The 13,949-nt window shown below is 38.9% G+C and overlaps 1 protein-coding gene across 2 annotated transcripts in view; it reads right to left on the bottom strand.

The window, feature by feature from the left end:
- Positions 1-776: 776 nt before the first annotated feature.
- Positions 777-13,949, bottom strand: part of ARL15 (ARF like GTPase 15) — a 417,783-nt gene continuing 404,610 nt past the window's right edge. The window contains exons 5-6 of one of the 2 annotated variants that reach the window (XR_014326122.1): positions 2,709-3,025; positions 777-1,068 (exon numbers count right to left, since the gene is read on the bottom strand). Coding sequence is in view for 1 of the 2 variants with exons in the window: in XM_082836809.1 (XP_082692935.1) it covers positions 2,873-3,025 (153 nt within the window). In the remaining variant the exon portion in view is untranslated. Of the gene's footprint in view, positions 3,026-13,949 lie in introns of both variants that reach the window. The other variant, XM_082836809.1, reaches the window with a different exon arrangement.

Below are 13,949 nucleotides of genomic sequence, written 5' to 3'. Positions count from 1 at the left end.
GATTGAAGGGTGACACTTGACATTAACATCTCGACTCTGCTTACCCATTCTGAAGGAATAGCTCCAGTGAAAGTAAATTGCTCCTGAAGACAAACCAACTGGAAAAGACACTTGCGCTTTTCTTCTTTTTTTTTTTTGTCTCTTAAGGTTTTCACAATGGCTTCAAAGGAAATGTGAATTAATCATTTGTTTTGACCCAAGAGCAGCAGAACTTATTTTGAAGACTTAAACAGGCAACACAAATGTAAACAGAAATCTGGGACTCCCAAATGCTAAAGCTGGAAGGAGTTAGTCTGAAAACATCAATTCTACTCAGCGTTTATTTTCATTTGAAGATAGTGGAAATCATATATAAATCACGGACAATACGAGTTCTTCTTGCCTGGCCATTGTCCACATGAATCTGTTAACCTCTAAGTACAGATACAGAATTGTTTAATAGAAAGACAGGGCAATATGGCAGTTAATTAGCAACTGATACTGTAAACTACAGGAGATACAAAGTTCTGTCATATAAATTAATTGCCATTACAAAAAGGCAACTGCTTGAGCTAAGAAGGTACAAAAACTGATAACTTCCATAAATATAACGAGAAGCTAAGTGAAGAAATACATAACAGACTGTTTTTCCTATATAATATTTGAATATGCAAACTAAGACACCTGTGGCATTTTACAAGTAGGAATACGACAGACACGTTCACCCACCACCCACCCGCCCATGTCCGTCCAAGCCCTCGCCCCTCCCCCTACGTGGATTTCCCAAACACGGCAAATTCTAGGGTTACAAGGACAGGATGCCGCACGGAAGCAGCAAGACTGCGAGCTCTGAACTGCTAGACAAAGAAGGAGCCTTATTGACAGTTGTAAAGCATTAGGCGTCAGACAGAAACTTGTCAAAAACAGCTGTTGTTGGGTACTGATTGATAATGTTTTCATTCTGACGGCTGAGACACTGCAGACAGTCGTGGGTCTGAGAAGAAGCCCATCCCTGGAGCACACATGAACACACACGCAGACAACGGGAAGTCATTTAACAGATGTCTTACGAGCACTCAGCCACGGTATCTTAAAAAGATAACATTCTACATTTAATGAACTTGCAGAGAAAGCAATGCCTAATGATCATTTATGTTTCATAGAAGATGAGCACAACAGGACGAAATAAAAGCAGGAATTTTGTAAGTGGTCATCGGAATAAAAGTTTTGTGCTGCTCACGGATTATATAAGGTTGATAATATTCAAGGATGCCTTAGATAAAATTTGAATGTGAATCTTTTTTGATCCACTGCATTAAAAAAAAAAGCTTAAAAGAAGTGTTCGATGTTTCAAAGGTAATGATTTCATTAAAATCCACCTACAAGATCAAACCACAAAAGCAAAATTTGAATGACATATACCTTCTGGAGAATTACAAGGTATTACACCACCCTGTAATACAGTGTGAGTGTGGTATTTGGGAATCAGTCGATGCTACCTAAAAATTGCAAACATGTTTTTATTGCTCAGGTGAAGGGAGCAGTCTTCTATCATTTGGTCACTTGGTATTTTAAGTGGCCCCAAATCTGCAAAATGTGCCAAAGAGTATTTCATCCATTAACCTCAATATCCATAGATTATTCCTGATTTAGAAAAGGTCCAAGGTGCCAAAACTTAGTAAACCTGTACATTTATCTGTATAATTTTATCATTTAAACTAAATGAAAAAAAATTAGTTCCAAAGACTGAATCTAGGCCTTAAAATTATTCATTTGCTGCAGCCCCAGCACATTTTTAAGGGCATACTGAAACCCCTGAAAATAGAGGTTTATAAGAGAAATACTGATAGACCTTAAATTACTGGATGGGACATTAACAGACTCCATTAAACTACATTAGCACTTACTGAATGAATACACAGACGATTCTGCCTTTATTATCTTTGTCAAATCCACACCAGCTTAAGCCCTAGTCAGTATAAACTATACTTCATTTGGCTGTTTAAAAAATTTTTTATCTCTTATTTTAAAAATTATTTTCTCTATTTCAATCAGACGTAAGATTTTTAGAAAAAGATTTTTAGAAACATGTTACACTGCAGCTCGACTTTACATTGGGTAATTTTTCCATTAAAAAAATATCTGAGGACTTGATGGAATAGTAATCAGTGATGCATGCATTGTGCCTAAATCTCCTCTAACTCTTCTTGAAAACAGAAACAATGTCTTTGCTCTTAAAAGAGGGGATTGAGGGAGATTTCAGATGTAATAAAAAAAAAAAAAAAAGAGTAGGCAACTTGTCTAAGTTCTTCCAAGTCAATTTTACTATGGCAGGATACTCATTTCTGGTAAGGTGATTAATTGAAGTTTTTGGTGCTCATTTTTCTCCCATACGCTGTAAGGCCAGTATACAGAAAACTTAAAAATAGGATAAGATAAAACCCCCAAGAGATCTTGAAAATGATACACATATTATGGGGGAGCCCTAGTCACACAGTACTCCACCCCAAACCCAGGGTAAATGAGCCGAGGTTCTCGGTCTCCCTGAGTCTTCCATAAGGGATTTGATTTCTGGGAGCCACGAATTCCATCCATTTTAGCACACACTAGAGAAGAGACGCTTAGAACAACAGAAGGAAGAGACATGCGGTGAAGATAATTAGTGGTAAACAGAGAATAAATTCTCTCTCAGTAGTGTATACTTGACGGTAATGCCGATGATAGTTCACCTGATTTACAGAATATTCACTTTAATAGAGAGATGAGAGTCTGAGATAACTGGAAGAAAACAGATACTGAAGCCATTAAAGTCTTGATACCAAAATAAAATTAAACGGAGAAACTAACATGATAGGTTCAAGGCCTTGTGGGAACCCATTTTCTTCACCAAATTTCACATTCTTACAGCTTCATGGTCTTTTTCTTCTAACAAATTTATCAGCTGAGAGAAGCTGTCTTTCAGTGCGTCCATGTCATCCAGCGAGCAGGGCTGCAGAATCCAGCGTTTTCCACGTGCAAGTGGTTCAAGTTCAAAATATTTTTTGACCTTAATTGGGGAGGGGGGAGAGAAATATGTTATTAATCATCTTGGAATCTTTCTCATACTGAAATTTTGTGAGTAATGAAGTAGGGGGATTTTAAGAAGTTATAGGAACCATGATGGCCGGGACTTGCTAGAATCCCATCCACAGCTGTGGTTATAATGTGGGTTATATGTTGTGACCCAGGAGTGTTTTTTTTAGGGGTGAATGACCCCCTTGCAAGCTACCATTCCATCCATTCACTTAACGGCATGGGAGGTCTGACGAAGTCTAAGAAAGAATTATATGTACTATGGCACAGAGCAGAAATACACTGCAGACACCAAAAAGTTGCAATTCAATCAAAATAACTCTAGCAGAGTAGCTTTCACTACATTACCTTGTTAACTTATTAAATTGGTGACGGCCGATAATATGTACACTACTGATTACACAAGACAATTATTTTGACCATCAAATACACACACGACAACAACAAAAATAATTTAAATCATCCTTTCTCTCATTTAAATACATGTCTCTGGCATGTATTTCTGAGACCTGGGAAGGTGGTTTTCTAAGAAAGAGGATAGAAACCGAGTGTATGTATCTGCATATATAAACTTATATAAATACACGTACATACATAAAGTCTCCTAGCTTTTTTTTTTCTCCCAGTCCTGAATTTTCAGGGAGGGGAAAATCAAGATCTTACAACTGGTATGTAAGGTGGAGCAGTTGCTATCTGAAAAATCTGTTTCATTAATAACAGGTCACAAGTCACCCTTACTGTGTACGAGGCTAGGATACTGACTAATAACATCCAGGATTACCAACCCCTGACTGTGAATAAATATCAAATTATTATGGCTTTCAGAAGTATTGATTTTCTCTCAAAGGGTATGATAAAGTACAAAGTTCACGAAGTTACAAACACACACACACACACACACACATACACACACACAAACACACACTACATCACACAAGAAAAGGACATTGTATTTATAGCCCAGCAGGGTTTACATAACATCAAATACAGTGAGTGGCAACATCAGAAGAGGCATTGTTCAAAGACATTCTTGGTCAATGAACTGTGTTAAATCTCATGTGCCATGAAGAATCCCCAGGCCTTACCTTAGTCAATACCTGACCCAGAAAAAAAAGGTGTCCCAATCTAATGCCACTTCCAAATGTGGTTTCATTTTGCTTTTCTCATCACAAGCACCAGACTACTGTTAACAGCAGAGACACACCATTCAAAGTGGTATTAATATGTGTGTACATTTTTTTATGTGAGTAAGAAGATATAAATAACACTAAGTTTTTATGGTAATTTAGGAACCACAAATATGCTAACATTTTACAGTTCAAGTGTGTCCCAGAAGTACTCCTAAAGATGTCTGCAAATTCATAATAAATACCACTCCTGAAAAACAAAAGAAGCTCTTGAGAATGGAAGGACTCTCATTAATTCTGATTCTGAAGAGTAATGGAAAGCTCACCTACAGACCAGAAAATGGGTCCACAATTTCAAGACAATTTTTGGCCAAGGTATTTTACAAATCATGTTGTTAAGAGGATTCCCTCTTATGGAAAATGTAGACTCCATTCTCTTAGTTTCTTTTCTTCAGGGCTCTGAAAATGACTTACTTCAAAAAGAATATGAGATTAGGAACCAAGATGGTGGAGTAGAAGGACGTGCTCTCACTCCCTCTTGTGAGAACAGCAGAATCACAACTAGCTACTGGACAATCATTGACAGGAAGACACTGGAACTCACCAAAAAAGACACCCCACATCCAAAGACAAAGGAGAAGCCACAATGAGATGGTAGGAGGGGCGCAATCACAGTAAAGTCAAATCCCATAACTGCTGGGTGGGTGACTCACAGACTGGAGAACACTTAGACCACAGAAGTCCACCCACTGGAGTGAAGGTTCTGAGCCGCACGTCAGGTCCCCAACCTGGGGGTCCGGCAATAGGAGGAGGAATTCCTAGAGAATCAGACTTTGAAGGCTAGAAGGATTTGATTGCAGGACTTTGACAGGACTGAGGGAAACAGAGACTCTACTCTTGGAGGGCACACACAAAATAGTGTGTGCATCGGGACACAGGGGAAGGAGCAGTGACACCAGGGGAGACTGAATCAGACCTACCTGCTAGTGTTGGAGGGTCTCCTGCAGAGGTGGGCAGTGGCTGTGGCTCACCATGGGGACAAGGACACTGGGAGCAGAAGTTCTTGGAAGTACTCCTTGGCGTGAGCCCTCCCAGAGTCCGCCATAAGCCCCACCAAAGAGCCCAGGTAGGCTCCAGTGTTGGGTTGCCTCAGGCCAAACAACCAACAGGGAGGGAACGCAGACAAACCCATCAGCAGTCAAGTGGATTAAAGTTTTACTGAGCTCCGCCCACCAGAGTAACAGTCAGCTCTACCCATCACCACTCCCTCCCATCAGGAAACTTGCACAAGCCTCTTAGATAGCCTCATCCAACAGAGGGCAGAGAGCAGAAGCAGGAAGAACTACAACCCTGCAGGCTGTGGAACAAAAACCACATTCACAGAAAGATAGACAAGATGAAAAGGCAGAGGGCTATGGACCAGATGAAGGAACAAGATAAAACCCCAGAAAAACAACTAAATGAACTGGAGATAGGCAACCTTCCAGAAAAAGAATTCAGAATAATGATAGTGAAGATGATAAAGGACCTAAGAAAAAGAATGGAGGCAAAGATCGAGAAAATGCAAGAAATGTTTAACAAAGACCTAGAAGAATTAAAGAACAAACAAACAGAGATGAACAATGCAATAACTGAAATGAAAACTAAACTAGAAGGAATCAATAGCAGAATAACTGAGGCAGAAGAACAGATAAGTGACGTGGAACACAGAGTGGTGGAATTCACTGCTGTGGAACAGAATAAAGAAAAAGAATGAAAAGAAATGAAGACAGCCTATGAGACCTCTGGGACAACATTAAATGCAACAACATTCTCATTACAGGGGTCCCAGAGGAGAAAAGAGAGAGAAAGGACACAAGAAAATATTTGAGGAGATTATAGTTGAAAACTTCCCTAACATGGGAAAGGAAATAGCCACCCAAGTCCAGGAAGCGCAGAGGGTCCCATACAGGATAAACTCAAAGAGAAACATGCCGAGACAAATAGTAATCAAACTTGCAAAAATTAAAGACAAAGAAATTATTGAAAGCAGCAAGGGAAAAATGACAAATAACATACAAGGGAACTCCCATAAGGTTAAAAGCTGATTTCTCAGCAGAAACTTTACAAGCCAGAAGGGAGTGGCATGATATACTTAAAGTGATGAAAGGGAAGAACCTACAAAAAAGATTACGCTATCCAGCAAGGATCTCATTCAGATTTGATGGAGAAATCAAAAGCTTTACAGACAAGCAAAAGTGAAGAGAATTCAGCACCACCAAACCAGGTCTACAACAAATGCTAAAGGAACTTCTCTAAGTGGGAAACACAAGAGAAGAAAAGGACCTACAAAAACAAACCCAAAACAATTAAAAATGGTCATAGGAACATACATATCGATATACCTTAAATGCGAATGGATTAAATGCTCCAACCAAAAGACACAGGCTTGCTGAATGGATACAAAAACAAGACCCATATATATGCTGTCTACAAGAGACCCACTTCAGACCTAGGGGCACATACACACTGAAAGTGAGGTGATGGAAAAAGATATTCCATGCAAATGGAAATCAAAAGAAAGCTGGAGTAGCTGTACTCATATCAAATAAAATAGACTTTAAAATAAAGAATGTTGCAAGAGACAATGAAGGACAATACATAATGATCAAGGGATCAATCCAAGAAGAAGATATAACAATTATAAATATATATGCACCCAACATAGGAGCACCTCAATACATAAGGCAACTGCTAACAGCTATAAAAGGGGAAATCGACAGGAACACAATAATAGTGGGGGACTTTAACACCTCACTTACACCAAAGGACAGATCATACAAAATGAAAATAAATAAGGAAACAGAAGCTTTAAATGACACAATAGACCAGATAGATTTAATTGATATTTATAGGACATTCCATCCAAAAACAGCAGACTACACTTTCTTCTCAAGTGCACACAGAACATTCTCCAGGATAGATCACATCTTGGGTCACAAATCAAGAACACGCCCAAACTCATTCTATGAGGCCAACATCACCCTGATATCAAAACCAGGCACAGATACTAAAAAAGAAAATTACAGACCAAAATCACTGACGAATATAGATGCAAAAATCCTGAACAAAATACTAGCAAACAGAATCCAACAACACATTAAAAGGATCATCCACCATGATCAAGTGGGATTTATCCCAGGGATGTAAGGATTCTTCAATATACGTAAATCAATCAATGTGATAAACCATATTAACAAACTGAAGAATAATACCCATATGATCATCTCAATAGATGCAGAAAAAGTTTTTGACAAAATTCAACACCCGTTTATGATCAAAACTCTCCAGAAAATGAGCATAGAGGGGACCTACCTCAACATAATAAAGGCCATATATGACAAACCCACAGCAAACACCATTCTCAATGGTGAAAAACTGAAAGCATTTCCTCTAAGATCAGGAACAAGACAAGGATGTCCACTCTCACCACTATTATTCAACATAGTTTTGCAAGTCCTAGCCATGGCAATCAGAGAAGAAAAAGAAATAAAAGGAATACAAATTGGAAAAGAAGAAGTAAAACTGTCACTGTTTGCAGATGACATGATACTATACATAGAGAATCCTAAAGATGCCACCAGAAAACTACTAGAGCTAATCAATGAATTTGGTAATGTTGCAGGATACAAAATTAATGCACAGAAATCTCTTGCATTCCTATACACTAACGATGAAAAATCTGAAAAAGAGATTAAGGAAACACTCCCATTTACCACTCCAACAAAAAGAATAAAATACCTAGGAATAAACCTACCTAGGGAGACAAAAGACCTGTATGTAGAAAACTATAAGACACTGATGAAAGAAATTAAAGATGATACCAACAGATGGAGAGATATACCATGTTCTTGGATTGGAAGAATCAATATTGTGAAAATGACTATAATACCCAAAGTAATCTACAGCTTCAGTGTAATCCCTATCAAGTTACCAATGGCATGTTTTATGGAGCTAGAACAAAAAATTTTAAAATTTGTATGGAGACACAAAAGACCCTGAATAGCCAAAGCAGTCTTGAGGGAAAGATATGGAGCTGGAGGAATCAGACTCCCTAACTTCAGATTATACGACAAAGCTACAGTAATCAAGACAATATGGTACTGGCACAAAAACAGAAACATAGATCAATGGAACAAGGTAGAAAGCCCAGAGATAAACCCATGCATGTATGGTCAACTAATTTGTGACAAAGGAGGAAAAGATATACAAAGAAGAAAGACAGTCTCTTCAATATGTGGTGCTGGGCAAATTGTACAGCTACATGTAAAAGAATGAAATTAGAACACTCCCTAACACCATACAGAAAAATAAACTCATAATGGATTAGATACCTAAATGTAAGACCGGACACTATAAAACTCTCAGAGGAAAACACAGGAAGAACACTCTTTGACATAAATCACAGCAAGATCTTTTTTGATCCACCTCCTATAGTAATGGAAATAAAAACAAAAATAAACAAATGGGACCTAGTGAATCTTCAAAGCTTTTGTACAGCAAAGGAAACCATAAACAAGACAAAAAGACAACCCTCAGAATGGGAGAAAATATTTGCAAACGAATCAACGGACAAAGGATTAATCTCCAAAATATATAAACAGCTCATGCAGCTCAATATTAAAAAAACAAACAACCCAGTCCAAAAATGGGTAGAAGACCTACATAGACATTTCTCCAGAGAAGACATACCAATGGCGAAGAAGCACATGAAAAGCTGCTCAACATCACTAATTATTAGAGAAATGCAAATCAAAACTACAATGAGGTATCACCTGACACCAGTTAGAATAGGCATCATCAGAAAATCTACAAACAACAAATGCTGGAGAGGGTGTGGAGAAAAGGGAACCGTCTTGCATTGTTGATGGGAATGTAAATTGATACAGCCACTATGGAGAACAGTATGGAGGTTCCTTAGAAAACTAAAAATGGAATTTCCATATGATCCAGCAATCCCACTACTGGGCATATACCCAGAGAAAACCACAATTCAAAAAGACACATGCACCCTAATGTTCACTGCAGCACTATTTACAATAGCCAGGTCATGGAAGCAACCTAAATGCCCATCAACAGACAAATGGATAAAGAAGATGTGTTACATATATACAATGGAAAATTACTCAGCTATAAAAAGGAACAAAACTGGGTCATTTGTAGAGACGTGGCTGGATCTAGAGACTGTCATACAGAGTGAAGTAAGTCAGAAAGCAAAAAACAAATATCGTATATTAACGCATACATGTGGAACGTAGAAAAATGGTACAGATGAACTGGTTTGCAGGGCAGAAATTGAGACACAGATGTAGGGAACAAATGTATGGACACCAAGTGGTGAAAGCCGCGGGGGGGGGAGGGGGTGGTGGTGTGATGAATTGTGCGATTGGGTTTGACATGTATACACTGATGTGTACAAAACTGATAACTAATAAGGACCTGCTGTATAAAAAATAAAATAAAATAAAATTCAAAAATTAAAAAAAAATTTAATGAAGAATTGGTGAGTCAAAAATATATATATATATGAAATTGCTTGTGCAACGACCAGCACCAAGGACCAACCTTGCCGCGCCAAGAGAGGGGCTGCCAGTCAGTGGACCGAGGGAGCTGTGGGCCAGCAGGGGGAGAGAAGAGCTGGTAGGAGCAACAGGTGGGGATCATGTTTGAATCTACAGCTAGAAGGAGGAGGTGGCTGCTCTAAAGAGTTTAAAATCCGAGATGCTAGTCTCCTTGATTCTGCCACAAAGACAGGTTTCAGATCACGCCACTACGTGCAAAATTGGGGAAGCCTGTGCTTACCAAACAGTCTGATATTTGATCAATGATGTCTCCCATCAAGAGTGGACAGCATGTCACATGCAAATCTGGTACACGAAGGAATTTGTACCCTTGTCACATTTTATAACCTCGAATTTAAAAGGACAGCATTTTAAGTATTGCTAATACCTGGGAAGAGGACTAGTGGCAAGAAATCCAATACTATTAAAATAAAGACTAACACAGTAAGTGCATATTACTAACACTACTTCCTCCGAATGGTTTACTTAAAAATTCACAGAATTCATACTAGTAGCCAATTGACAGCTAACTTAAAAACAACGTTAGATGTAAATAATCACAAAATATCATAACTTGTGATATTTTGCAATATGGATTAGTCACAAAAGCACAGTAAGGATTTTAGCCACTCATCAGGTTGGTTACTAGGCAACTGAAAATATAGTCTATGACGTAGGCACACTTGGAAGATAATAAAGATGTCCAAAGGTAGTTATGTTTCAGAAGTTGTTCCTGATGAATATTAAACATGAGAAGGAAATGGAAGCTTCAATTACAGGGTGGTCACCAGACGAAGGAGCCTATTGGTGTTAAGCTGGCAAATACGGCTGGGTAACCTGAGATTTTCACATCTGTAACCTAAGTGGGTACCTAATTCTGCCATATTCACCCTACTGGTATCCAAATGATTCCCCACCACCCTACCTTTATAATATCATTTTAAAAACAAGTTTGGCATTCCAATGATACTCAAGTACAGTAAGTGACTATGTTTGCCGCAAGAACATAGATTTTCATTACCCAGAGTTTTATGTTTCTGAAGCCAAAGAGTACAATACAAGAGAGGAGAAGATGAAGACTTGATGTTCTGCCTTGAACTTTTTTCTTTAGGATAACGTTTTTTATTTTGTTTTCTTGTATTAACCTGAAGTTCACATTTTACCGCCTCCCCTCAATTGCTACAATAAAAATGACCCACTGCCACACTTGACTTGTCCATGATTGCTTTCTCTGTCTTTCTGTATGCCAGTGTATAATTTTAAAGAAAGATGTTTAAGTTTGACTAACATAAATCATATGCTTACATGTGCTTACGTAATAACCTTATTATTTTTAAGGTTTAAAAAAACTGCCTATGATGCAAGGATCTATTTTTTATGATCGACATAATTTTTTAAAGGTTATTTTCTTATCAAGATAAACATTTTAAAAATGATTCAAGAGAAACGAACCCAACTCTTTTGACTGCTTTATCAGCTCCTTAAATGTCATGGCTAACTGGAAACTGCTGGAATTAGGAGCTGGTGGTTGTTTCACATTGGCCTCTGGTGGTGGCACTCGGGGGAATGACCTCAGAATACAGCTGCCTGGCAACGTGTGGTCATCGAGCTATTTTCGGGATGGCCACAGAGAGTGGGCATTTGTTAGTGGCCATGGATCCGCCCTAGAAATAGGAAAACAAAGCCACTATAAGTTGCCAACCTATTTTAGCTATGTCATCAGAGCCCTTTCTTCACTCACAAAACTTCTGGGTGATTTGAATTACTGCATTGTTATCCACACATTGCATTTACTGTAAAGTCCTAATATAACAGAGACAAATCGGCACCACCTCGTTGCTGATAATGTTTGTAGCAGCTGTTGAACCTGTGAGACATTACATAGCATAGGAGACCCACTCGTTGGGTAGGAGATGTCCCTTATGTTTCCTTGAGTAGAGAAGTAACAAAACAATTCTTTCCTACTTACAGGACCCCTAATGGGGTTGTAATGATACTCACTGTTTTTCCTATCTTGCCCTTACTTAACATTCAAAAATTTTATTTTTAATTCCTGCAAACCTGTTGTGACTACATTTCTAGAAGTCACGTAAATAGTTTCTGAACTGAAATGATAGGTCTTTCCTTTTTAAAAACCTGCAAATCTTATTTTATTTATGACGATAAGCTGCTTGTTTTTTTCTGTTTTTGTTATTAAACCATGTAAGTAGTGTGTGGTCAGAGTTGGCCTCGTTTTCCTTCAAACACTTTTGGGGAGGCGGGTGATAGAACGCTCCACAAGGGGTTACTTAGTGTTTTCATGTTACATAGAGTTGCTTTGTAAGCTCAGATATTTATAAACAGTGCTTTGACCCACATGAATGTGTGGCAAGACATTAAAAAGGGGGTTTGTGACAATTTTTTAGGATGCACGGGACTGTGCTGTGTACCCTAGAACATGTCACCTCTAGTTCTAATGAATGCAATGCCATTAGCACCAACCGGTCACTGCTATAACTAAAAGCACCCTCTCCCCTCACACGTCCAGAATACCACATGTCCAGATCCTGTCCCTGTGGATGCAGGTATCTCTTGAGCCTGTCTGGGGCTATTAGCTTATTTTTGCATACATTCACCACTAGAGATAGAAGCTGGATATTTTCTCTCCTCCCCCATCTTCCCCAGATCCCCATCTACACACAACACGTATATTCCCTCTGCAGAAAACTAGCCGATTATAACGGACCTCTCTTAAGCTTGCGGGTGGCTGTGGTGGAGTGAGGATTAGTATAAGCAGTTTTGGAAATCTGCATCCTGAAAGCTGGCTTCCTACAGCTTCATTCATTCAACCACTACCTCTTGAATGAGCCTCGTGAACATGCTCTAATGAGCTACCTGTGCCAGCGCTCCCCTTGCCAGTGCATGGGGTTCCACTGATTTGAGAGAATACTGTAAAACCAAACCAAAACAGAAACAACAGCCGGATGAGGGGACGTTCCTCATCATTTGTGGTTTTTTTTTTTTTTTTTTTTTTTTTTTTTGCAGTACGCGGGTCTGTCACCGTTGTGGCCTCTCCCGTTGCGGAGCACAGGCTCCGGACGCGCAGGCTCAGCGGCCATGGCTCACGGGCCCAGCCGCTCCGCGGCATGTGGGATCTTCCCGGACCGGGGCACGAACCTGTGTCCCCTGCATCGGCAGGCGACTCTCAACCACTGCGCCACCAGGGAAGCCCATCATTTGTGTTTTAAGATTACAAGTCCCCACCCTGCTCCTGGTTTTTTAGTGGCCGTGAAAGACTGTTCAGTACTGTACAGTTTACAAAAGGCTTTTTCACTCACTTAGAGCACTCTGACTATACTTCAACTGAAAGTAGGAAAAGCAATTGATTCACATGAAGAGGGATATTATTATTTAGAATAATTCTGAAATCATGTAAGTCAATTTGAATAAGAAGTATCTTGGTAGAAGGTTGTTAAAAAAAAAAAACACTTCAGGAATAAAGGCACCTTCTTTCTTCATCTTTTGAGAAGGAATCAGGACTCACGGAGTCTAGGTTGACAATTTTGGCTCCTTCCAATTGACAGTGACAGGTCAACAGATAAGACAGACGGCAGAGACTACGGGGTGAGGATCGTCAACAAAATTCTGAAAGCCAGGAAAAATTGCAGTTGTGGATTTGATGGGTAGAAGGGAAAGCTGGAGGATGATGCAAGAGAACACGACTCAGTTAACTATCTTGAACCCAGTGGATTCAATATGGTTTCCTTGTCATAGCAATGTGTCCATTGCATGGTTTGTACTCTTTAAAGAACTGTATGAATAATGTTCTTTGGGGACAGGTTCATATTGGTTCTTAACTCTTTGATAAAAGTATGGTCGGGGGGCAGGGATAAATTAAAAGTTTGGGATTAATAGATACATACTATTATAAAGAAAATAGATAGACAACAAGGACCTACTGTATAGCACAGAGAACTATATTTGATATCTTGTAATAACCTATAATGGAAAATAATTTGAAAAAGAATATATAGATATAACTGAATCACTTTGCTGTACACCTGAAACTAACAAACATTGTAAATCAACTGTAGTTCAATTAAAAAAAAAAAAAAGTACCGTCTGGATGATAAATTTACCCCAGGGCTCCAATTAAGAGGATGTTAACTGAGCCTGAATGGACTGTGCAATT

The sequence above is a fragment of the Leucopleurus acutus genome, assembly GCF_964270905.1.
Source record: "Leucopleurus acutus genome assembly, chromosome: 3".
Classification (NCBI taxonomy): Eukaryota; Metazoa; Chordata; class Mammalia; order Artiodactyla; family Delphinidae; genus Leucopleurus; species Leucopleurus acutus.
Note: the sequence above shows the minus strand (reverse complement) of the source record. Positions and strands in the feature narration are given on the sequence as shown.